General features: G+C 35.9%; 1 protein-coding gene across 1 annotated transcript; it reads left to right on the forward strand.

The window, feature by feature from the left end:
- The first annotated feature begins 1,040 nt into the window (after positions 1-1,040).
- Positions 1,041-27,368, forward strand: LOC104884927 (hypothetical protein). The gene is given in 10 exon segments (XM_010669629.4): positions 1,041-1,186; positions 1,189-1,461; positions 1,816-1,884; positions 14,366-14,422; positions 14,526-14,598; positions 20,096-20,191; positions 20,553-20,789; positions 20,946-20,988; positions 21,625-21,703; positions 27,103-27,368. Coding segments are annotated over 10 exon segments (1,125 nt in total). The 5' UTR covers positions 1,041-1,081; the 3' UTR covers positions 27,196-27,368.

Consider the following 27,368-nt stretch of genomic DNA (forward strand, 5'->3'; position numbering starts at 1 on the left):
ATAAGTTAGGCAATCTTAAGTTACCTTATCAATTATTACACATAAATATAGATCATGAAGGAATTGAATATTTTATAATTAACATTTTTTTTAATAAGTGAAGGGTAGAAAAGTAATCTTACAGGAGGATATCGTAGCTCACCCCTTGACTTATATAATAGAGATAATTGTATTTATTTCATTTGATATGTATTTGAAGGTGGGAATTTGAATCATATTTATTAAAGATAGACATATTTATTTCTATCATAGATGTAGTATAACTTTAAATCAATGAATTAATATTAATTTTAAAAAATATATACAAACATGATCTGAACTAATCTTATACTTCCTCCGTTTCTTTTTAAGTGACACATTTTGCATAGTGTTTACTATTCACAGTTTAAACTTTAATTAGCTTTTGTGATTTACATTTTAGGAAAAACATAGTCAGGTGGGATCTTGTTAGATTCGTCTGAATGTGAATTTTTTTAATATCAACTACTCATTCCGTTTCCTAAAGATCTTCCCTCTTTCCGTTTAAGGGTGTTTCCAAAAGATCTTCCCTCTTTTGCTTTATTCCTTATTTGGCAAAACAAATTTCTCTATTTACCCTCTCATGTCACTATCATATGGTCCACCATTACATTATTAATTCAATTTTACTCCTTTTCTCTCTCCTACTTTAACCCTTTTTTATTTGTTTATTTATCTTAACCCCTTTTTCTCTCCTACTTTACTCACACCATGCCCCACACAACTTGATTTTTCTTGGTATCTGTAGGAACAGTAAGTGGGAAGATCTTTAGGAAACGGAGGGAGTATTTATAATTTTTACTTATTAATAATTGAAGATATTAATGATTAAAATAATACATTGGCAAACGTGAAAACAAGAAATGTGTCACTTCAAAAGAAAGGAAGGAAGTATAATACAGGGTGAATAATAATTAAAAGATTATTATATATTGAGTACGTAATTTTGTTATCCGTTTGACTGTCCTCGTTCTCTCACGCCAACCACACGTTGGTTCAGCATTCCACACCTTGACATTGGGTCTTAGTTGACCACCAAAAAGAAGAGAAAAGCTCAAATGCAATGAAAGAAAACCATGAAATCCAAAAAAAGAAAAGAAAAGAAAAGAAAAAGGCAAAAGGTTGTAGACAGACAGTCACAGATAGAGTAAGTGCGGAAAAAGAGGAGGAGAGAGAATGGGAACATCTTACGAGTTCGACCTTCCCGAGGAAGTCCTCCAAGTACTACCTTCAGATCCCTTCGCTCAGTTAGACGTAGCCCGAAAGATCACTTCCATTGCCCTTTCGACACGTGTCTCTGCTCTCGAATCAGAAGCGTCTGTTCTCCGTTCCCACCTCACCGACAAGGATAACATTATATCTGATCTTCAATCCCAAATTGAATCCCTTGACGCCTCCCTCTCTGAAACTGCAGACCGCCTAGCCGTTGCCAACCAAGAAAAGGTTCATCCAATTCCTCTCTTTTTCGTCGGTTTTTTCATTAGATGTTGAATTCCGAAATGTTATGTCACAACTCACAGATGACACAGTGACCTGAGAGGTGTAGCGTGGAAGGAATGATAAACACCTAATTGGTTGAGATATATCTAACAAGATTTATGTATTCAACAAAGAGTGATTGTGTATAAATTTGTGTTGCTTGTGTTAGCAATATAAGGTAAATACACAAACTAATTGTTATATGCACAAAATGTGTTCGATGCATCTGCCGATTAGGGTTGTATCATTCTTTGACATGTGAGACTTTGTCTTTGACGGTAATTTTTATATATTCATATTGATTGTTTATTTACGTAGGAGAGCCTGGTGAAGGAGAACAATTCATTGTCCAATACTGTTGCTAAGCTCCGTAGAGATGTGGCAAAGGTATGTGCTTTTTTCTAATATTATTTTTATATATTTTATCAATAACTATCACTATAATTAAAAAAAAGTTTTGAAAGGGCTTTTCTCGAATTTTTGGATTGTGTGGATTTAGAGTAATTAAGTGGAGTAATGGGCTTGTTTGTACTCCCTCCATCTCATAATATATTGCTCTCTTTTGAAGTTAAAATTTAAATTTTTTGATGAAATATTCTCATTAATATATACAAAAAACACACTCATTTAGGATCTTGTTGTTTGCCTCAACGTATGTTCTCATAATATCAACTTATTTTTTTATTAAATATGAAATTGACGATATTAAAAGTCAAATGTATATATTGGAGACCGTGCAGAAAGAAAACAACCATTGTATTATGGGATGGAGGAAGTGCTTTCCAATTGAATTAAGATTCCTTTTAATTTGAATTTTTTGTTTCGAGTTTAAGCAATATCATGAATTATTGGGAAGTGACATCTACCAAATTTGGTGGTGTAGTTATACTATTAAATGAGTATCTCATTCATATTCATGAGAAAATTTTAGGTGACACAATCCCAAATCAAATCATAAGAAACATTAATTGTTGCCAATGCAAAAACGTAATAATACACCCATGCATAGGGATGTTCTTGACCGCACCAAACCGCAATCCAAACCGTTTGTGGTTTTAAAATTGCAGTTTGGGTTATGATTTCAAGCAAACCGCGGTTTGTGGTTTTGGTTGAGTTCTAATTTTATGTAAACCAAAGCTGCACTGTAAATCGCAATTTTTTATGATTTTTAAATAATTTTTTTAAATACATTTGACAAGGTGGCATACAAGTATACAATTTTTTTTAAAAAAAGAAGAAGTTTGAGGTAAAAAACTTGAACACTTTTGATAAATTATCATTTATGTTTAATTATGAAGTCAACTTCATATTTATTTAGACTATTTATATTTATTAATTTTTTTTTTACTCTTAGATTACAAAATTAATGTTGCGGAGGAAAAAATGGTTAAACCGCAAACCAAACAGCACCAAGCCGTTTTGGCGCAGTTCGATTTGGGTTGGTTTGGGCAAAAGTGCGGTGCGGTTTGGGTTGGAAAAATGTCAAACCATATATTTGCAGTTTGGGTTGGGTTACATCCCAGACTGCACCAACCCAAACCGCGAATACCCCTAGCCATGATATCAAAAGAAATAGAAAAAGCCATCGCAATTTTTTGTGAAACCGTCTTATACAAGATTTTGCCAATTATCATTTTTATTATGTTAGTCTAGATTTGCATTACTGTTATTGTATCCCCAACCAAACATCCGATTGTGGGCCAAATTGTTATACTGTCTAAATTTGCAAATTTATCTGTAAGGGAAGATTTGGAAAGTTTATCCGCAATGTGACTTTTAGGCTTTTTAGTTCATGACATACTTTCCGTTGCTGCGCAATGAAGGGAACGAATTAATACTCTAGGGAGGTAAAATATGGCTTATGGGACCTTAAGATTGAAGATTTAAGCCCTTTGGGTGTAGGTGTCTAATGTATATAACATTATTTTAGATGCGTGTATTCAACTAAAATTGTGAACTAATCTGAACTTATGGAATTTAATGAAACTTATTCCCATTTTTTTTGCAAAACTTTAAAAGAATAATTTGTATTATTCTTAGCTGTGAAGGAGACTCATTCATATGTTGGCTCATTGGATTTTAATTCTTATTTCCAATATAAGGTTCAGGGTTCAAATCTTGTTGAAAAAAAATGTTTATTTTTTATCATGTATAGATATGACGGGTGTAGATGTCTAATGTATAAACATTATGGTGAATATGCTCTACTGTCAACACATTCTAATATTAAATGTAGATGCTCTTTTATTCATTGGTCATTGATCGGTTTGGAGAAAACACTTCGAATCGTATATTCCTTTTCCCAATAATTATGATTTTATGCCCTTCATAATGTTTTTTAGTTCAATTTACCCGGAATTATAGAAACCGTTTTGGCTTAAGGAGCATACTTTTTCTCTTGTATTTCAGGACTCTGTAGTGTAGGGAATTTGATTTGCTTGGGTATTTGCTTGCACATTTCTTAAAAAATACTTTACTTATAATAGATCTTATAGGTAAAAGGATCAATATTAGGGAGACAAAGCTTGAGCTCCTCACTGTTTTTTTGCTGCTTTGATCAGCAAGTGTGAGTCTGGAAGGTGCCTTTTAAAGCAACGTCATTAATCTTCCCTTACAGATGGTGGTAGATAAACTTTCCAAATTGTTTGGTGCGAAGATTGTGGGCCAGGTCACTCCTAATTTATGTGTGTCCCTGCTTGGCTAGTGAGTAAAGAAGCAGATTTAATGCATTCTTGATTTGCAAGCTAACACATTGCGGAGTTCTCTTAGGGTTTTGTACTTTGATTTTATCTTTTCCGATCATTTTAATGGATCACATCAATGTTTTGCAGTGTCCCTGTAGGAGGGGTTGAAGGGAGGATGACTTTTTGCAATGCATTTCATTGATGGGGAATGCCAGCATTTTTAGGGTGTGCTTTGTGACTATCTTTTCCCTATGGATGGTTTTGTACAGGAATTTAAGGGGCTTTTGGTTAATGAAGCGGAAAGGGTCTAAGAAAGATAAACTAGGATAATATAAAGCCAAACCCTTTAATCAAAAGTTTTGTTTGGTTATAATGCATTTCTTCTTACTTTCACCATTGCTCCACCATATATGTTCTCCCTCTCTCTCCCAACAACCTCTGCCGCCACTGTTGCTGTGCCCCCTTTTGCTGCCACCGCCCTCTCACAGCCTCTCTTCTCTTTTTTCCTTCTCCACCCGCGTAAAAGCTCAAATTTGAGGTTTTAAAGGTCAAATTTCACCGTCTAAAGCCAGAATCAAGGATAAGAAAAGGTAATTACATTGTTGTTCTTTCTTTTCTTTCGTTTTTGAGGTGGCTTTTTTCTAGCAGTTTAGGGTAGTGTTTTTGGTGGCTAAGATAAGGGTTGGGTTGTTGGTGCGATGGTTTCGTGGCTGCGGGGTGGTTTCATGGACCGGTGGTTTGTTGGTGGTAGTGTGGCGGTGGTTTTGTGTTGGTGTGGTGGTTTCGTGCTTGTGTTTGTGGTGGGATGGTGTTTCGTGGTGCTTTGGTGGTTACTTGGTTGTGTTGTATGATGTGGTTGGTGGTGGTTTCGTAATGGTTACACGGGTGTGGTTGTTGGTGGTTATGGTTGTTGTCGTGGGGGGTGTACTTTGTGGTGGTTCGGGGACTAGTGTGATGGTGAATGTGGTGGTTGTGGTGGCTCGAGTGGTGGTCAATAATGGGTCAAGGGGACTGTGGCGTTAGAGGAGAGAAAGGTAAGTGAAACCCTTTGGGGGCGGGGGATGGGGTATCAATGTAGAGGAGTTTGAGGTAAACAAGGGGTAAAGGGAATGTTTGAATAGACAAAACAAACAAGAAGAGAATTTACTTGATTCCTTTTCCCTTTATTGTAACCCCCAACCAAATACCCCCTTGGGATATTGCTGAAACAAAGATTCAATAATTAGTATAATAAGGCACTTTATAACTTCTTCCTTCTACATTGTCCTGAGGGACCTTTTGTTAATTTAGTGGTCCTTTCTTTTCATAGGTACTCGCTTATTAAAACTCAATATCAGTCAATTCAAGATTTTCAAGATACCTTAGTAGCAAGGCCAGGAACTTAATTCAATTTGACTGACACAATCTAAACTTTTGCTGAAATGACAAAGTCCACTGCTCGATAAGAACAATTTTTAGGAGATTAGTAAATTTTGTTGTTGATGAAAACTTTTTTCTATTAGGTGCTAATTTAACAGAATTATTTTGTACTATTTTAAGAAAACTAAATGGTACAATGGGTATATGGTCATGCTATAATCTTTTCGATGCATGCACTTTCTATTAAAGAAGCTATTAGTTACGTTAGGTAACTCTTGTCAGTAAGTCTGCCATTTAGTGAAGAACAATGTGGCAATTTCTGAAGTAATCTTGGTTTATGTTTCAGCTTAATGAATCTGAGGCACCATGTTGTTTTTGTTGCTGAAGGGTGAGTTTAGTGTAACATTTTGGATAATGCATGGTGTGCAGATGAATCTGGTCTCTTTGCCTCTTTGGTGCTTTGAGTGTCCATATTGCTTCAGCCCATACTGTATATTTTCTTTTTCCGTGTTCTTCTGCTTCCAAGCGCTTGTCTGTTTTTCCTGTCTTTTGTGAGCTTATTGAAACACACTTGTACCATGGTGTGGCAATGTTTCTTCTACCTATTTCCTGAATCTTTTGCACTCACGGTTAACTTCCTGCTCCCTTCAAGAGATGTCTCCTGCAATATTCCTTTGGCTTCCATTAAACAACCTATCAAAGTATTCTCTCCATCTATCCTTGATCTCCTTATCTTTGAGTAAGATCCTTTGATTTTTGTCCGTTACACACTTGTTTTCTTTTAGCTATGTTATAGACTTCTCTTTCACTTTCCCTCTAGTTTTTGTTTTTTGGTTTACCTCCTAATATACATTTGAATTTGCTTATCGAACAACTTCTTTGGCATTCGCCTGATCATTTTAATATTTAACAAAATTTTCTTCAATTCTACATTTCCCTGGGGCCAAGTAGCAGTCTCTTTTCTTTTTAATCACTATTTTTTCGTCTTCGTTCCACCAAGTTGTATCCCTATGCACTGGTTCTTTCACTTCGTTTCTCCTACGATCTTTTTTGCTATTCTAGACAAACAGTTCCTCATCTTTTCTCAAACTGAGTTGGGGTCCTCTTAAATTAAGGCATCTACGCGCATGCGTGCACCTTGCCAAAAGGAAGTATGTTTGTGTTGTATTTGCTGCACTCCTAAAAGTGAGTGTCCCTCTTTTCAAACCATGTGCTAGTCAGGATCAAGTCATATTACAACACAAATTCTAGAATGTCCCCCCCCCCTCTTCATATTTTTTTTGACAGGAAAAGATGTAGATATATTGATTAAATCACAAACGCCTTTCATGATTGACAAGGGCAAAAAGTTCAGTTGGCTGATCCTCCTTTCAAACCCTCATCTCATCAAGGGAGAGAGAGAATTTAGCTATGGCATGGGCGACTTTATTACAACCTCCACTAACATAATTAAAAGAACAAAAATCAAAATAATGTTTCAAAGATAAACTATCATCAATAATAACTTCAGAACATGAGCGTATCTGTCACCTTAAAGCATTTGAAATTTTGAACCACCCTTAGGCAATTCGTTTCAACCTCCACACTACAAAAGCTCACATCATACGCCAATTGAAGACCCAGCTTGATGGCCATAGCCTCTGCTTCCTCAGGCGTCCACTTCCACTCACCCAACTTACACTGCCGAACAGCCATGAGAACATCACACACTTCATCCCTAACCACCGCACCAAGCCCATACTTTCCTTCCTTAATTGCCGCATCGCTATTGATCTTGTAAGAAGCAGCAGTAGGCTTGAAACAGTGGGCCATCTTCACCTCCTGATCACTCTTGCTTCCCTCCTCGTGTTGCCTCGCAGCTTCAAATTCCCCAAGCAGCTTCATAACCTTCTCGCATGCCGCATGGACCTCAATTTTCTTTCGATAAAAAACCCGTTAGGTTCAAATTTGACACACCATCATCAAAACAACCTCCTAAGCTCTTGGTATTTGCCACTTTTTCATCTTTCCATAAAACCACTCAGCGACTTCTCTCCTATCTCCCCCTCTATATTTACTCTCGCTGGTGAAACTCGCCAAAACTTTTTGCTCTCATTACAATGTGGGATTAGATGCTCCACATCATCTTCTTTATCCCCACATCTTGGATATATTTGCTCTGCCTCCATTCCTCTACTTGTCAACTTCTTCATAGTAGGGAGAGCATTGTGCACCGTTCTCCAAACTAAGTTTGGCACCTTTGGGGAAACACTAGCACTCCATATTTTCTTCAATAACCTCTTGTTTAGATCCCCATTAGACCCTTTTATGTTGCCTTCCCGCTTTTCCACCTCTAGATGGTACGCACTTCGAACACTGAACTCACCATTCTTCGTATGATTCCACATTAGAAAATCCTCACTACCATTTACATAACACCGAATTTTTTGAATTGCCTCTAGCTCTGCATCTGTCACCATACTACTCAACTCCTCCAACTTCCAAGCAGCACCTTCATCCGTATGCCATTCTCTCACACAACGACATAACTTAGCAATTGCAGGACCGGAAAACAGCCTACCTCCCGGTAGAAAGGGAAGCCATTTATCAACCTCAGAGCATCACCCTTCATGATCTTAAAATCATCCCACTCCCTCCCTAACTTTCTCTCTAAAAAAATATCACCCCACAATCTTTTGCCAACTATCCTCTTAACCATAAACAACAAAAAAGATCATCCTAACTATTTTTTCCTCTCTCTTACTTTTTTACCCCACGCAACTACTTTTTCTCTCTCATCACCAACCACCATTATACAATATTATTATTATTATTATTATTATTATTATTATTATTATTATTATTATTATTATTTACTTCTTATTAATATGAAATATCCATTAATAATTGATAACAGAATATTAATTGATTAAATTAAATACATAATTGCCTTTTGTTATCATTAACTCAATTAAATGCACAAAGAGATTGTTTATTATTTTCTTGAAGTGTAAAAATAGAACATATTTCATATAAAATAAGCAAAATGAGAGGAAATTAGTAAATGTCTGGATTTTTTTTTCAAAATATAGCAAAATGGGTCTCTATTTATATTTTAATAACTAATGCTAGCCGACAAATGGCGTTCCCCCTCCTTCCAGACAAATGGGCGTGAAAAAAGCTGCCCTTGTAGGTGTGTCAGATTTATGTAACCAAAACATCGTCGTTTTGAATGGAAAGAGAGGGGAAAAAATTGGATTGGCAGACCAATCTGGGGTGGGGCCGAGCCACGCCTGATCGCCAAATCACTCATCCCAACTCCCATGCAATTTTTATTCCCCAATCAACCTACAATCTTTGTTCTACTCATGGTTAATGGTGCTCTCACACTTCTGCCATCACCTATCACCCATGAAGACCCATGTTTAACTAGCTCCCTAGCACCCACGATTGAATGCCAAGTATAGCTCGAATTGGAAATGATTTTTGCGTCCCAAAACTCGACCGAGTAATATATTTTCCCTTGAGAACCCGGGCCGCAAAAGAATCCAGATTTATCTCGAATCTCCAACATTGCTTTGCTAAGAGAGCAGTGTTAAAAGCACTAAGATCCTTTTTTGACCCCACCACAAATTTCTACATAAAGAGTTCAAGCTATCAATCACACTCGCCGGGGATTTTAAAGCACTACATTGCATATGAAGGAATAGCTTGGGCCACTGCCTTCAGGAGGACTTCTCTACCAAATCTTTACAGTCACAGTTCTTTCCATCTTTTACCTTTTTTTCCAAACTCGATCTTGAATCATTTGGAAAACTACTTTATTAGATTTTCCTATAGATGTAGGAAGCGCAAGATATTTCTCATGCTCTTCAACAGCTTAGAAGTTCAACTTCAAAAGAAGCGTATTCAGCAAATTAGTACCAAACATTCCTACTGACGGAGACCTCCGATTTTTTCCAAATTGTTTTTTTCCCCGAAACAAGTTCAAAGGTCATAAGAATATCCATAATGGCATCTGTATTACCTTCACTAGCTCTTGTGAACACCAGAGTATCATTTGCAAAGAAAAGGTGAGAAATAAAGGGGACATGTCTTCCATGGATAAGCTTCTTGTTCAGTGCATCTTGTAAAAGAGAAGAAAAACCTTGATCACAAATCAGGAATAAAAAAGGGGAGAAAGGGTCCCCCTAGCGAAGGCCTCTTGACGGAGTAAAACTCCTAAAGGGAAAGCCATTATATAGTATCGAAAAAGACAAGACACCGAGGAGAAGCATCGAAATATAAGATAACACGTCCTATATTTAAAATCGAGCTCTCTCATCATCTCTTTCACAAACCTCCATTCCACTCTATCATGCACCTTGCTTTTATCCGGCTTCATTGCCATGTATCCCTTCACACCTTTTTTCTTTTAATGTAGATAATGGAATTTTTCATATGGAACCAGCACATTATTAGTTATTAATCTACCTGGTACAAGCACTCATTTTTAATCTCAAGGAAAACTGTTATAAGCATATCAGATATAGTTTTCGACACAAATTTGTACAAAACATTACACAAACTTATGGGCCTATAATCTTTTGTAGACTCGCAATCTTTCGTTTTCGGGATCAAAACAATATGAGTGTTATTAATCTGGCCAAGGGAGCATTGTTGTTCAAAATATCTAGCACATAATCTAAAACGTCGTCACTAATCACATACCACAATTTTTTATAGAACAAAGCTTGCATACCATCCGTCCCCGTTACTGGATGTATTTGTTTTCATGCTGCTACAATCTCCTCTCACGTATACACCGCTGCCAACTCTTCATTCATGGCTAAAATCACTGGAGGTTGCACCGTATCAAGAACCAACTACATTTCCTTATTATCTTCATGTGACGTGAATAAAGCTTTGAAATACTCCTAAAAAAACCAGTTCAGCTTCTTCCTCTTTCGATCTCCAAACTCCACCATCATCAAAGACTCCCTTAATAGTGTTTTGATTCCTGTCGGCTCCTTTGAGCCCAGTACACCTCTCTTTTTTCAAGCTCATCAATCTCATCATCTAATATACTCACCTCTTCGAAGACTGCTGCAGATGGCTCTCTCGTATTACTAAGGTCTCTCATTTGGTCCTTTCTTTCTTCTATTTGACCCTTAAAGTCAATGGACTTCTTCTAGTACACATAGCAATCTTACCTTTAACACTATTATTAGTCACCAACTCCCACGCTGCCTTCACAAATTCGGCACACTCTTCATCCCTTAACCACTCCTTTCTAAACTTAAATTCCCACCATCTCTTCTTTTTCTGCACCTCCCCTATTATTTGATGTTGAATATAAATTTTCAGAGGAAGATGGTCCAATCTCCGCTAGAAGATGTTCAGTTTTTGAACATGGAAACTTAGCATGCCAAGTATCATTCATGAGAAACCGATCAAGAGTATTATCTTCGTCCCTACAATTGTTGCTCCATGTAAAGGGATGTCCATCAAGCTATATGGACCAAAAGTGAGAAGACTTTAATGCATCTAGGAAACCATCAATTTCCGGTTGATTTTTTGGCGGATCCCCTCTTTTCTATGAGTCATCATAATTCACTTGAAGTTCCCAAAGCATAGCCAAAGGAGTGAGTGACTATTGTTCAACGTTTTCATTAGATCCCAAGTCTTCTTATATGATGTAAGTCTCCAATCTTCACCATTGATCTCTTTAACCATGAAATCCATATGGTTTAAGGATTGAGAAAGCAACGTGAGATCAATCTCTTATTCTGAAACATGGGCAAGCCCCCCTCCTATGTCTTCCTTCTCTACTGTAATCAACACAAATGAAATTGTCAAATCAATATTTTCTTTTAATATTTTCCCACTTATGCCCTTTCAACTTTGTTTTCGAGAGGAAAACAAAGTGGGTATTTCAATATGAATAATGCCTTTGAGAGCATTATGCGCGCCAGTCCGCCAGATGTAAGGCCTATCATTGTTGTTCGCGAGGTTGCTCGACAAGCTCCGCTACTGAATGGGTTTCAATCTCTATCATCTCGATAATAACTTTCTGTTTTTTGTATCCCTCCCCTTGCTCCTCATTATACCTGCTTTGCACTTTTCCTCACTTCCTCTTCCCTTCACCTTCTGTCCCGTATCATGTACAATATCCTGCTCTGAGCTCAGTTTTGGAATTCTCTTAAATTTTTGTCCATAGCAACAGATTGCTTATGGACTCCGCAACACTCTACCTTCTTGGACATTACCTCCCTACTTTCAACATCCTACCAGCACCCTCCGTCTCCACATCTATCCCTTTATTGCCTTCATTCGATCCACCCCCTTCCTAAAATTCTCCTAAATAACCAATTCAGCATAGCCAGAGGAGTGAGTGACTATTGTTCAACGTTTTCATTAGATCCCAAGTCTTCTTATTTTCTTCTTCCGAATAACCATACATCCCTGTAAGTCTCCAATGTTCACCATTGATCTCTTTAACCATAAAATCCATATGGTTTAAGGATTTAGAAAGCAACGTGAGATCAATCTCTTATTCTGAAACATGGCCAAGCCCCCTTCCTATGTCTTCCTTCTCTACTGCAATCAACACAAATGAAATTGTCAAATCGAATTTTTCTTTTAATATTTTCCCACTCACGCTCTTTGAACTCTGTCTCCGAGAGCAAAACATAGTGGGGATTTTTAATATGAATAATGCCTTTTAAGAGCATTCTCTGCCACACGGCTCCCAAAATCTCTTGGTCATTGAGATCCCCAAAATCTGTGACACCTCCTCAACATGCTATTGTGTTTCTTTATTAAACCACACAAACTCCTCCCTTTTCTAGTAATGAACAGGGTTCGACCTCAACCTTTAGATCTTTCTTATTCCTCCTTAGCATCCCCTTTATTGGCTTGTTGGGGGAGATGATCTCATAGAGTGTGGGAAGCTATCACAATCTTTCTCCTCCATGCCCTAACTTTCCACACAAGTAGCAGAGGCAATTTCTCATACTTCACCCTAACTCTTTTTGATCCCCCACCTCACATTTTCAGTTCGATCTCCTTCTTTAGGGGCTCACAAACATAAATCATCACTTGGATCGGGAGGAATTTATTGACACCCACCACATACGGTTTTTCCACTCGAATAAAGGCTCCAATTTTGTCCCCAATCGCTTGTCATTCGATTCATTAAATGGCCCTCCAATTGACAAGTCATAAATTCGAACACATAACGGCAATTAATGCAATGGATATTAAGATGGATTCATATCCCCATGTACATCACATAGAGCCAATACATGTTTATCAATGTGCCACAATTGAGCATCCATCATAAATTCCTTATCACGCCAATGATGGAATTGAAAAAAGAACACGTTTTTTCGATTCAGTTTGCTTCAATGCCATGCTTTGGATTCCATATTTTCTTCATAGTGGCAATGAAAACGTAAGTGTTAACATTTCGTTTCGTCTAGATCTTTCCCATCACACCTAAAGCTACACGAGCCTCCTCCTCCTCCTCTCCCTCTATCGCCCAGTCCACACTATCCCCTCCATCTGATTGTATGTTGGTAGCTATTGTTTAAGAAGTGCCCGACATATTCTCCCTGAAAATTCGATCGCAATCACTCCGAAAAACCGAGCAAAAACGTTCAAAAAGGAACGAAACCCTAGCAAGGAGGCTAGACTTAAAAAAACCCTCCCAAGAGAACACCTCTAGAGGGAACTATAGATTTTACCTCCCCCTTCATTACTCTGTTATGCATTGAGATTAGAGGGAGTGGTAATATAGATTATAAGGCATACAATATACTTAGGTTAGCTTGGGGAGTAAGTAAGTAAGCTACCTCTATAAATAGAAGAGACTAGTGATAGGAAACGGTAAGAAGAAAATTATTGAGAGTCCAATTACGTGGTTAGCTTTGAGAGTGTTTCCAAGTCACTTGAAGATTTGGCACTCTATCTTTATTTTATGTAATTTCCATTTTTGTTAATCAATTATTAGTTTTTAATGCTTAATCTTCCTCTCTAATCTGCCATAGCAATGTGAGTTCATTACATACTCTCCCATATCCAAAATCTTCTTGAACACTTCCAAGTTCCAACTATTTCGACTTACCCACATGTCCATTTAGATTTTCACTAATAAATAAATTTTAAGTGTGGAGGATACCTTGAACAACTTCATCTAAATCCTTCCAAACCTTTCTTTCAAAAACTTCTTCCACACCGACTTGAGGCGCATGATCACTAATGGTTTACACAATCTCTCCATCACATACTATCTTTACTATCATAATGCTATTGCTCTTCCTATGAACCTTTACTACATCGTTTATTAGCCTATCGTCTATAATAATACTAGCTTATCCTATCGTGAAAACTACAGGTTATATCGAAATGATTCTAGCCCTTTCTCATACCCACTCGTCTCTTGGAGACACATGAAGTTTACTTCTACAGTTCTACTGACTCTGACTAAGTGCTAACTTTCCTATAAGAGATCCTATGTTCCAAGATCCTATACTGATTTTTTTTCCCCTAGTCTCTCTTACCTATGACCAAGACCTAGAAACTCTTGCTTATTTGTCACCGCACTTTGGCAAGGGCTTGGTGGGTCGCTTCCGGTGGACGACCTAACCCTAATTACTACACCCGGGTCTAGGAAGCGATGCCTCCAGAAAAACTCATACTGCCTTATGCTCATGGATATGACAAAGCTTTGGTTGGTTGTCACCGCGTTATATGGGATTGGGACCAGCAGTGAAGTGGTGTTATAGAAAAAAAAAAGTACACTTCTTTAGGGACTACAATACTTTTTGTTCATCAATGATATGTATGACTTTATGTGTATGCAGTTGGAAGGCTTCAGAAAGACACTTATGCAGTCACTTCAAGAAGACGATGGAAGTACTGTAAGTCCATTCTCTTTGAGAACTTACAAAAGTAAAGCTTATTTTTAATTGTCATTTCTTGTCCAGCTTCTTATGTGTTGCGTGTTTCATGCATGTTTGATAGGCAGGAGTACAAGGGAATGTTACAAAGGAAGTATCTGCCCCAAGAGTTATGTCTGCTCAGTCATTAAGTAAAGGTTGTGCATAATTCTATTCTCAGTTCCTTCGTGCCTTGATGATGTCTTTCTCTCCCTTTTTATAATGTTAATTGGAACAATAAATTTGGCTTCTTTCCTTGCTACTCCAAACTTAGAATTCAATTGTTATATTGTCCTACTATGTTGAGCCTACTTTGCAACCTAGGGACCATTTTGAGACAAGTCACTCCAAAGTCGGGAATACTAAGTTGGAGGACCATTCTAAGAAGAGAACATCCAAAGTTAGGATTACAATGAGATAATCAATAGTTGAGACATATTAAAGTGAATCGACCATAGTTGTGACTAATAGTGTTGACTTTTCCTTTTAAATTAATTCAAAGTTGGGACTTGTGAAACAAGATGACAAAATGTTGAATAACACCCTTTTTGTTTTAAAAAGTTGGTTTAAAATTTTGACATATCAATCATCTATTTATTCATTTCTATGAATTAGTTTTATGTTAGGATGGAAGTACTTATGAAATGGAACTTTTGCAAAATAGTATCACCTTATTAGCTAGCATTGTTTTTTATATTTATTTTTCTCTCCTCTCCCGAAGAATTACCTTATATAAAAGCTTTATTATGTCACCAACTATGAAGCATGGGTTCGCCTTCCAAGTACCGTATCGCGTACCACGTACGGGTACGATACGGATACGGGGTGGATCCGTCCCTAAACCATACCTAAAAAGGTGGGTATGTAGGGTTCATCTGGGTACGGTTGGGCCGAACGTTGGGTACGTCTTGGGCACGATCTTGGGCTTTTAAATGCGTACCTAGCCCTTACCGGATATTATTGTTACTTTTGTGAGAGCTCCATTGCCATAGCTGGTTTGTCGAAGCTTTCTTGCAAAACATTCAGAAATTTGGGAACGAGAGAAGGGGAAGAGGGAGTTAGAGAATGACTAGTTGTATTCCCATTTAGTAGCATGGGGTTGGTAGAGTATAATTAATCTTAGTAGCAAGATATTTAACAGTGGGGGTAAGGGTTGGTGAAGTAATACTCTTTTACTCCCCTCGTCCCATAATATAGGGCTTCTTTATTTTCACGGGAATTAAGGATATTGGAGGAACTAGTAGGATTCTCAAAAAAAATATTTAATAAAGTAACTTTGTCTCGAAACTACTCCCTTTATTTTCTTTTTCCTTCAAAAAAAAAAAAGTAAAAAAGCAATGAATTTTCCTTGGAATGGTGCATAGCATAAATATGAGCACATTTTGAGAGTAAGGTAGGAATATTTTGGAAGTTTGTGTACAAATTGAGGATAATTAAATCAAAACAAATTAATATAAAATGAAGTAGGCACAATATTTTGGGACACCTAAAATGGAACATAAGCAGTATATTATGGGATAGAGGGAGTAATACTTTAGTAGTCAAATAATTAATATTGGGTTAATATTGCAAGCCACTTGGTTTTTTTAACAGTCAACATTTAGAAGTAATATCTAATCGTTTTATTTATAGGACATTAAGGATGTCAACATATCAGAATTTGATAATTTATAGATAATTTTTTTTTCCATTTAGAAAAAACATACTCCCTGCCTCCTAGAATACTCTTTACAATTTTTTTATCTGTCCTAGAAACTCTTTACACTTCTATTTTGGGATATGACCTACTATTATTTTAATCATTCTACCTTTTAACTATTGGCCCACTCTCTCTCCTCCAAATAAAATAATACCACTCTTATTACCTACCAACTCTAACCATGACCCACATTTTCTCTCCTTAAAATAAAATAATATTACTTATACTAACTACTAACTCCTATCACATCTGCTTTTCAATAAAATAACAATTAATAACCAAACGACAACTTATCATTTATAACTATTTGTATTGACAAGTGTCAAGAGTAATTTGGGACTGAGGGAGTATAATTTTTATATATTTTTGCCGAACCCATGCCATACCCGTTTTTTGTAACTTTGATTTTGCCGTTTTCCGCAACCGTATTCGTCTGTGTCCCCGAATCTGTATCTATAGGTCACCATTATGGAGCCAATTAACCATCCAAAGTTTCGATGGGACCTTATTCCCCTTGTTTGGACATTGCAAGCTAAATACTTCCGTGCCTTTTCTTTTACCACCTGCGTTAACCTGGTCTCCATCCTTCTCAACCACCTCAAGGATGGAATTTGTCATACCTCTCTTCATTGCATTTAGTGTTGATCTCACACTGATGGGGGCTGGGGATGCTGGGAGTAGTGGGTGACTTTTATGCTTAAGTGAATTCATCTCTATTGAAGAAAAGGGGATAAAAATGTGACATAAAGGAATCAACCTTGTAGTACGGGAGCTGGAACTTGGTGGGGTAAGATTTGTGAAGAAGGGGAGTTGACACTTTGCTTTCTACGGTAAAGAAGAAATTTTCTTAAAACAACAAATTAATAGACAACTATATTTGATCAAATTTACCTGAGCTACTTAAAGAAACGTCGGTCGATATTATCCCTTAATTCCTTATCCATACAAATACATATGTCACTTTCTTGGCTTGGATTTGTTGATAATGCAAGAATATTTTAAGGAGATTGAGAGACTCTACAATGAATGTCAATTACCGCTAATCACCAGTAGTATTTGAATAATTTAATAGTTTAATTATTAATACCAATTTGATAGATTATTCTCTCTCCTGCAAATTCTTTGTTCTATCTCTCAAACACACTCCTTGAGCGTGATATCCTCAGGAAGCCATCATCGACGTCAATGCAACATTGATACAACAATTTGATCAAATATGTCAAAAAAATCTGTTATACATGGCTTTGTTGTGTGATTTTGATCAGTCTTCCAATTATGAAAATAACATATGGCTGCATCAATTCTCATTATTTTGGCTCTTTTCCGAGAATATCTATATATTAGTATGTTGTAACGAATTGGATACTGTCAACTCGCACAAGCTGTTAACTAAGAATATTCAAGACAATTTCAAGATAATTTCAGCAGCCAAGAGAGAAAACTTTGATTGAAAGCAGAAACAATTACAAGATAAACTTGGCATTCGAGAGGCCAAGACTCTCCCTCAAACTTGATTTTTACTACAATTTTCTGGATGCCTCTCTCTCTCTCTTCTCTCCCCTTTTTAAAGACCACTACCAACAGAAATATTCCCTCCCCCCCTCTGACATCAGCCCTGCCACCTCATCATTATCTAACAACTTTTAGTTATTATCCGCATTCTCTTCTATTGCATTCCTTTTCTTACGTCTTGCATAGGTGCGCACAATTGGGGGGGTCTCCCACTACTCTGGTTTGCTGCATATGTCTTTTGGATCTCTTCAGAAAATACCTGTCAAAAATCTAATATGAAAACACCATAGCCACCCCCATCTCATCATTCACACTCTAATAACTTTCCTCCACAGTATGTTGCAGTAGTCAGTAGCATCTTCTGCAATACTGGCCTGCTTTCGTTAATTTCTCTTAATTAGATTTTTTAATTAGCTTTTGAAGATTCAACTTCTAGTTTGAGGTGTAAATGTTCTTATTATAGGGATGTGTTTCCTTAATTATTTTGCAAACGTTCTTCCACACCATCGAATATCTATGGTATAGTGATGAAAGAGCGAAACATAGTAAATGCTTACCATTAATGAGGGTTTTATTCATTTTGTCATTGTAGCTTTGATTTATTTAGTGTGTCTGGGAAATTGGAAATAATGAAGAAACCAACTTTCAGAGTGAACCACTTAATTTTATAGTGTTTGTTTTATAATCGTTATATTCATGTTTGTTTTGCTAGCTTTAATCACTAATGCCTTAAGGAATTGATTGTTTTCCAAAATTTTGTTTTGCAAGCAAGCAAATTTTACCAATTGAAAAACCCTACTATAGTGTTCTTTTTAAATAATGAATATATAAATTATGTTCTGATAATAATATCCTATGGTCGTGATTGCATACTTAAAATCAATGGTCTGCAGTTGATGATAGTGGTGAGTAGCTGTGATTGACACTCACTCTAGACGCAATGGATGAAGAGACACTAAGGTTCAATTGAAGGAGGAAAACTTGTCCTTTTTTTTAAAGGAGACTGAAATAGAAAGGAGGAAGAGGAAACAGGGAAAAAAAATGAGGGAAGATCTGGGTTGGTCCCACTTTGTTTTTCTTTTTTCTACAGAAAAAAATTATCTGGTACTTGAAACGATAAAAAAGTTTCTATGAGGTAATTATTGAACAAAAAAACAAAGTTTAAAGTATACATAGTTATTTTTCCTCCTAGACAGTACTGTTCTTTTATATACGGATGATTCTTGTTTTTGCTCCCTGATGGAATGATCTGGACCCTAGTTGTTCCAATTGTTAATGTAGGAATTAACTTGCAAAAAGACCTATAGATCTTGGCTGGAAAGCTCTCAATTAGGTCACTAGATCATATAAGGAGAGTAAACTGCAAACCTTTGTGGTTAGCTATTGATCATGTTTGAGGAATGACTTGTCTAAGTTATCAAGAATGTTATGTTTTCAATAAGTAGAAATAATTAGTCTAAAAACACCCTCCAAAGAGTTGGATGATAAATCTGAACTTATGGGAACAAGAAGACTCACAATTGAACTCACAATCACTCAAAACCAAGGATAAAACCAAATCACAAGAACACACTCAATGATTTGGGGTTTTAGGCCAGAGGCAAGACCCACCCAACCTCTCCTAAGCTTATCACTCAAGAACACACTCAAAGTAATAAGGGAACTCTTGAACTTGAGACACACTCGAAGTTTAAGGCTAAAACACAAAGTTTTTTTTTATCAAATCACTAAGCTGATTTTAATTGATCCTTTGCTCACAATATATAGAGAAATGGAGCATCAAAAGGAAGTTCAAAAACCTCCTTGAAAACGGTCCATAATCAACAGCCACAAGGAGTTACAAAGGAGTTGTAAAACTCCTTAAATCACGCCCATCGTTATGCTCAATTAATGAGCTGCTACAAGCATTCCTAATCAGCAAATGATGACTAAATAAGCTCTTAATCACACTCGAAAAGGCTGGTCCAATGGAGATACCTTAAGAGTAATCTCTTGGCTTTATTAGAAGCTAAAAATAAACAATAAAAGCAAATAAAACACTCTTGCCCATAACAGATTTATGGGGCTGCTCATTTGAACGCCTAACTCACACCTTGTTGCTGCAGCTTCATGTTGGGCTTCATTCATGACATGCAACACTTGAATTCGGCCTAAAACTTATCCAGATTAAGTGTTTGACCACTTTTTCCATAAGTTCAGAATGCGAACTTATTGATGGACATATTAAAGTTTGCGAAATGAGCCAAATTGACCGAATTATGGCTGTTAGAAATATAAGTAACACTGATAGTTCTAGTTCCTCATAGTGCATGTGCTTTTCTTTTGGACCTTGGACTTGCATCAATATATTAGAACAATTATATTATAGAATCCAGCGAGGCATGATTTTATCCAATATGATTGTGGCACTAATGTGGTTTAAATGCTTTATTTTTCTGATTCAGATGATGATGTTACTCTACCGCCCTCAGTATATTCTTCAACAGAGACTGAAAGTTTAGAACGTGGCAATTCATTTCTGGAAGATCGTGAAGCAGATTGTAAGTCACTACTTGTGTGTGTATGCATGTCCTTGTATGCAGATCTGTGGCTGCATGAATATGCAGTATCCTGGTGCCCAACTGGCTTAGACAGGGTACTTCCGTCAAGGAGACTAGTCCAGGCAATGTGAATTAAAGTCTTTATATTTTTTATGCTGTCATTTTCAGCTGGTTATTTTAATGAACTTTGGCCGTTTGTATGACTCCGTTGTGGTCAAAATCTTTTGATTTAGCCAGTTGCATATCATTAGAGAAGGATAGCTATGCTGAAGCTGGTTACACAATAGCAATAACTTACCTGAACATTGGTACACGTCAAATTTTTTAATTTTATTTTGCTTTTGCTTTTGAATGATTTTAGCTTCAAGGCCCCGGATATCACCAGGTCTCTTGTTAGCATCACAAACTAGCACTCCTCGACTCACTCCTCCTGGTTCGCCTCCTATTGTATCTGCATCTGTGTCACCATCCAGAACATCTAAGCCTGCATCACCAAGGCGACACTCCGTGTCCTTTTCAACGACCAGAGGCATGCTTGATTCTTTGCCTTCAAGCACCCACAGTTCTTTCTCAGCATCTGACTCGGGATCACAAAGTGGTGAGTTTGTAAAACTAAAGAATTAGCCACTATACACTCCCTACGTGTGTATCGTGGGTACTGTTGAACATCAAAATATTCTAGTTAGATGGTCTTTTATTGTATGCAGCCAGTGCCATCTAACCCTGGTTGCTATTTGTATCTTTTATGTTTCAGGGAGAACGCGAGTTGACGGCAAAGAATTCTTCCGCCAAGTCAGGTATCGGTGTTTAAAGTAGTCCTCACGTTTTTTTAATATCTTAAGTGTGGGCATGTGCATCAGTTCATACTTGTGAAGCCGACACATCTTTTTTGTTGCTGTTGCCTGTTTGTCACAGTCGAACTATTGTTTTTTTCTTATTGTATTCTGTAAGAGCCTCTCCAGGAACTTCTTCGTTTTAGCATTGGGGTTCAATAGAATATTCAGTTCTTTGAGGATACAAGAATTTTATAGGGATAAAAGGCAGGGGATGTGGAGAACTACTTTTGTCAATTATTATAGTTTGAACATGTCATTTTGATAGAAAAACAATTGAAACTGCATTGTTGATGTCCTCTCACAGAAATTTGAATTTGGGACTGTGTGACTAAGCCAAGGTCCTTGTTTGAGGAAGTGAGTTGTCATTAGCTCATCCCTTCTTTTCAAAAAAAAGTTATTATATTGAGCTTATTTCCTTTATCTTCTTGGTAAGCACTGTGATCTTTTCCGCTGCTAGTCTTTTACGTTGCCTCTTTTTTAGGTCTCCATTATGAGTTGTATTCTTGATTGTTATTAGAAGCTCTTATATTTTCTGTCCTTGTACTTGGTCTACTCACAAAAACAGGGAGTTGTCATCTGACCCTTTGTTTTTCTCAGGAGTCGTCTCTCTTATGAACAATTTGGTGCATTTTTAGCCAATGTGAAGGAGCTGAATTCACACAAGCAAACAAAAGAAGTATGTGATCCTTTACTTACCCACCATCTGTTGGATTTAGTTTTAAACTCGTGCGTAATGGTTTTCTTTGAATTAGTTTGATGGTATTATTCTTAAGTATGCATTATTTTACCAATTATTCTGCCTTGACTTTCTCTTTGAACTTTTGACATTTCCCATTTCTTGCTTCCCCTTTCCTCATCTACCGGTGCATAACTTAAGTTTGGATAAATTTTTGGTTTTTCCGGTTCTGTATCCGCTTCTATGAAATTTAGGTCACATCCAATCTGAACCAAAACATCCAATCTAAGTTAGTGATCCGGATAAGTTTGGAGTGGACTTTTGATATTATCTGAATAGTTTACAATTTTACATCCCTTTCCGGGATTGGAAAAGAAGCCACCAACTGGAAATAACTGATGGTCATTAATTGAAGCATCTCCCACAGCTAGCACCAACTTTGCAGTAGACTTGAATTTGTATCTCTCACAATAGAATCTGATCTCCAGTCCTCTCCCCTGGACAACAACTCTTCAAGTTTTACATTCTGTAAGGGTCTCCCTCTCGGCTGTGCTGGTTAGGCATTTTCTCTAGTGTAAGTAACCACTTCATTTATGCGTCAACTCTTGGAACCTCTGAACCAATAAAAGACCTGATTCTCCATAGCTCAAGAGAAATCACATAAGAACGAATGCTGCAATGAATCTTTGGGCTAGAATAGATGGCTTTTTCTGCCAATGATAACCAGTTGCCAATTTGCAGAACAATCCACAAAGACGTGTAGGTCTGTTGTTGCAGGCTAGGCAACCTCTATGTCCCCCCAGACTTTGACATCTTCCCCATAAATAACTTGCTGTTGATGCCACGCTTATCCATTAAATCCCTGGAGCTTTCTTATGTTGGATGGGCATCAATTCCATGGCTCCAGTTACAAAATTAGTTCAGGTACAGAGTGTATATAATTGTCTGTTTCATGTGGGTATGTTACCCACTGTCCACTGAGTAGATTAGATGTCTTAATTATTTATCTAGCAAGGGTGCCTCGCCTGGAAATCCTTCTCAAATCTTCGTGATTAGAGTGAATCGAGTAATCCTGAAATCTTTACCTTGATAATATAGTAAAATAAAAGCCAGTGCAGCATATTTTTCCTCTTAAAATTACCTCATGCCTCATTTGGCCTTATTTTGGAGGTTGTGCCTTATTTGCCAAGTTGGTGAACACCCCAATATGGCTTAATTGGATGGGGCTATGAATGATTATAGCGCGGTTAAGTTGATTTTCAGTGGAGAAAATACAAAGTTTTCCAATGATCGAGTATACATTTGGAGACTTTGATATGTATATGAGGTTAATCATGGTTATTGAAGGCCTTGAATGAAAAAGTACAAATGCATGATTTATTCTCCCTTAACATCATTCAAAACAAAAATCAAGATGATAGTATTTTAATGTATTTATTTGTGAGAATTTATGATCAAAGTTAGGTTGACAATAGAAAGTGAAGTTTTATTATTATTAGAAGACAACAAAGGCACAATTTGAGAAGTGTTAACTATTAAAAGACAACAAAGGCTATGAATAAGACAATATGGATTATATCACGTGCTTATTTTGTGACCACTAATAATGGGGAAGTGAGATTTATAAGAAATATGTTTTTAGATAGCTTCAACTCGTTTGAAGAGTACACAAGTCAAGATTTTAATCACAAAGTATCCATGTAATTGAAAAAATTATTCATGTAAGCTTTAAGATAAATGAAGTGAAAGTATTAGGTCAGATCGTTTGATCTAAACATTTGGTAAAACGGTCCACCTTGAAGCCCAAAGACCAAAAGAAGGAAAGTCCAAATCTCTTGTAAACTTTCTCTCTCCGTCTTTTCCCCTCTTTTCATACAAATCCATTACCAATGACTCCTTTTCACCACTACCGTCGTCTACATCTCCGATGGAGGCGGATCAATATGGGTGTTACAGCTGCGCGTCGCCTGTGAAATCGAACTGTGTCAACCCGACCACGTCATCTACACCTATTGCATGTCAGAAAACATCGAAATCTCCGACGAACCTTCCCCTGGCAACAAGTTCCTAATGGACCTCCGCCTCCTTCTGGCGCTTCAAGAAGATGCTCCACCGTCTCAACTTGTCCTCCTACATTGTGCTTTAAGTATATAATAAAAAATTATGCCAGATGCTCAAAGTTTAATATAAGATAATCAAAGTTTCATATAGTTAATTGAAGTTATAAATCAGATATTCGATGTTTTTTTAATTAGAGCTAATGTTTTTTTTTTTTTTGAAGGATTTTCAACTGAAATAAGATATTCAATATTTGATATAAGACATTTAATTTATGATATCATACATTCAATATCTGATAGAAAATATTGAATATTTGAATTAGACATGAATATCTGATATAAGTTATTCAATTGCATTGGTAAGTAATAAAAATTATGTCAGATCTTCAAAGTTAAATATAAGATAATCAAAGTTTGCATTAATTAGTTAATAAAAAATTATGTCAGATGTTCAAAGTTTAATATAAGATAATCAAAGTTTGCATTAATTAGATAAAAAAAAATTATGTTAGATGTTTAAAGTTTAATACAAGATAATCAAAGTTTCATATTAGCTAGTTGAAGTTTTAAATTAGATATTCGATGTTTTTTTATTAGATATTTAATGTTTTTTTTTTTGTTTTTTAAAGGATTTTCAACTGATATAAAATATTCAATATTTGATATAAGACATTCAATTTTTGATATCATACATTCAATATCTAATAGAAGATATTGAATATTTGAATTAGACATGAATCTCTGATATAAGTTATTCAATCGCATTAGTAAGTAATAAAAAATTATGTCAGATTTTTAAAATTTAATATCAGATTTTCAAAGTTTCATATCAATTAATCAAATGTTCAAATTAGATTTTCAATAATTTTTTTATCAGATAATAAATGTATACTCATCTGACCATAAGTTTCGGTCAAACAAGTCTAACCTAATACAACAATACCTTCTCATAAATGGATCATTCACTAAAAAATTACTATTAATATGGAACATCGCTTTAAAAAGTTACACTTATTACAAAAAGGATATTGGATTTAGGGTAGAAAGTTACTTCTTATAATAATTGAGCATCTATTCAGAATCTAACTCAAACATGTCAATAACAAGAGAAGGTATTGTGTCGGACCGTTTGACCATAATATTTGGTCGGACGACTTTCAGTTGGTTTCAATTTTTTTAAGTTGGTTTAAAAAAAATTCAGTTGGTTTCAATTTTTTTTTTTCAGTTGGTTTCAAAAAAAATTCAGTTGGTTTCAATTTTTTTCCAGTTGGTTTCAAAAAAAATTCAGTTGGTTTTAATTTTTTTCAGTTGTTTTCAATTTTTGTTCAGTTGGTCTGACACAATGAAAGCAACTAAAAGAATAAAATAACCAACCGAAAGAATAAAGTAACCAACTGAAAGGATAAACCAACCAAATGAAAGAATAGACCAACCAACTGAAAGAATAAAACAACCAACTGAAAGGATAGACCAACCAAATGAAAGAATATACCAACAAACTGAAAGAATAAAACAACCAACTGAAGAACTCCAATATTACCATCTTTTTCTGGTGGTACCACATCTCGTTATCTGCGTTGAAGATTTCATCTCCCAGTAGTTCTTAATAATCACCCTTTGGATCTGTCAATTTCAAGGCTTTGCAAGGAAGAAGCACAACTCTCTAATGCTCGTCCAAATTTTGATACACTACTGTATGTAGGGAGTAAGAAAGCATTAGAGTTTCTCTGGAGAAATCTTGCAGGGTCTTTGATACCTTCAGAAATGGAACCATCAAGCAAGAAAGTGGTGGTTGGAACTTGCTCGTCAACTGTTGTTTCAAATGGAGATATCATGGAGAAAATTCAGAAATGGCATGTTCTTGATTTAAGATATCTCATATCATCGATTTCCATGTCTCGTAATCTAACAATGTCTTCTTCTTCTTTACCTGTGCTTTTTACTAATATTTGAAAACTTAGTTGCGAGGGTCGCGCGTCTCTTCGTGAAACTTGTGGGCTCAGCCCGTCTGACCAAACACATTGGGTCAGACGGCCTGACCCAATAGTTTCATCAATAACAATTCCTATGGAATTGTGTTAGTAAATTATCTTTCAATTAATTTTTCGCATAAATTAACCGGCAATTGATCAATCAAACAATCATTGCTAGGTGATTTTTGAAGAGAAGAGAGATAGAGAAAGAAAATAAAAGGGTCTCATATGATAAGAGAGAGATAGAGAGAAGTGATTATCCAAAATGAATGTGTAACATCTAATTTGAAACTTGCTACTTCCTCCGTTTCAATTTAGTTGTGACACTTTTAAAATTACGGATTTTTAGGTAATTTTTGGAGAGAAGAGAGATAGATAAAGAAAATAAATGGGTCCCATGTAATAGGAGAGAGATAGAGGAAGTTATTATCCAAAATAAAAGTGTCAACTAAATTGAAACTTTCTAAAATATAAAGTGTCACAACTAAATTGAAATGAAGGTAGTAAAATACAAAGTGTCACAACTAAATTAAAATTCTTTAAAATATAAGCTCTTATATCCATGTGTCAAAATATTTGAGACATTTTCATTTCCGTGTTTATGAATACTTTAATATTTAAATTGTCACATGTTTTTTTTTTTTGAAATGGAAGAAGTTACTTTTACTTTATACTCCATGCGTTTGTGAAAAATTGACTCACTTCTCTTATCACAAGAATGAAGGAAATAGTGAAATAATTATAAAGAAAGTAAATGTGAAGAATAAATAATGGCGGACCTCTTGTCCAAGGAAAAAAGAAGTGAGTAAATTTTTTGTGAAAAGTTAAAAAAAAAAAAAAACACTGATTGATTGTTTGTGAAATCCTAGATCGCATAGATTTCAAAGCTGGTTAGAAATTAATGACCTTAACTCGAATTGATCTACCTAGTTAATACTCTATCCGTTTCTAAGTATAGTTCCCATTTCTATTTTGGGAGTCAAATTTTAAAAATTTTGACCAAATATTCTTATTAATATATACAAAAAAACATATTCATGAGGAGTCTTGTTAGATTTATCTCAATGTATAAATTCGTGATATTAACTTTTTTATATTTTTTTACTAATAAGAAATAGAAGATATCGTAGGTCAAAGGTACGTCTTGAAGACCGTGCAAAATGAAATGGGAACTATATTTTGGGATGGAGGGAGTATTTACTTTTTTTGTGTATCATGTGTTATTAATTTGGACTAGAAAAAAGTGTTCGTTTATATTTTGTTTTGCATTTGTATGTTCTTTTCTAATTTGTTATGTCAGATTTTACTATATGCAAATTATGTTAAAAAAAGGTGTTATATCTTTATTCAAATGATGTTAACTTAGGACACGCTTCGGAAAGCTGATGAGATTTTTGGTCCCGATAATCAAGATCTCTACACAATTTTCGAAGGGCTGCTGACTCGCAATATACACTAAAAGTGTTCTGCTCCGTCTTATCATTTTTTAAGGGTTGTCTAAAAGTGTGCAGCCAAATCTTGGCAATTGAAAATTGAAATCATTTGCATAATCATATGTTTTCCCAATTGTATATCTTCCTTTCCAATTTCCTTTGTATAATGAATGCAATGGATATAAAGGTTGTTTGGTAA

Source organism: Beta vulgaris, chromosome 3 (genome assembly GCF_026745355.1).
Source record: "Beta vulgaris subsp. vulgaris cultivar EL10 chromosome 3, EL10.2, whole genome shotgun sequence".
In the NCBI taxonomy this organism is placed as follows: Eukaryota; Viridiplantae; Streptophyta; class Magnoliopsida; order Caryophyllales; family Amaranthaceae; genus Beta; species Beta vulgaris.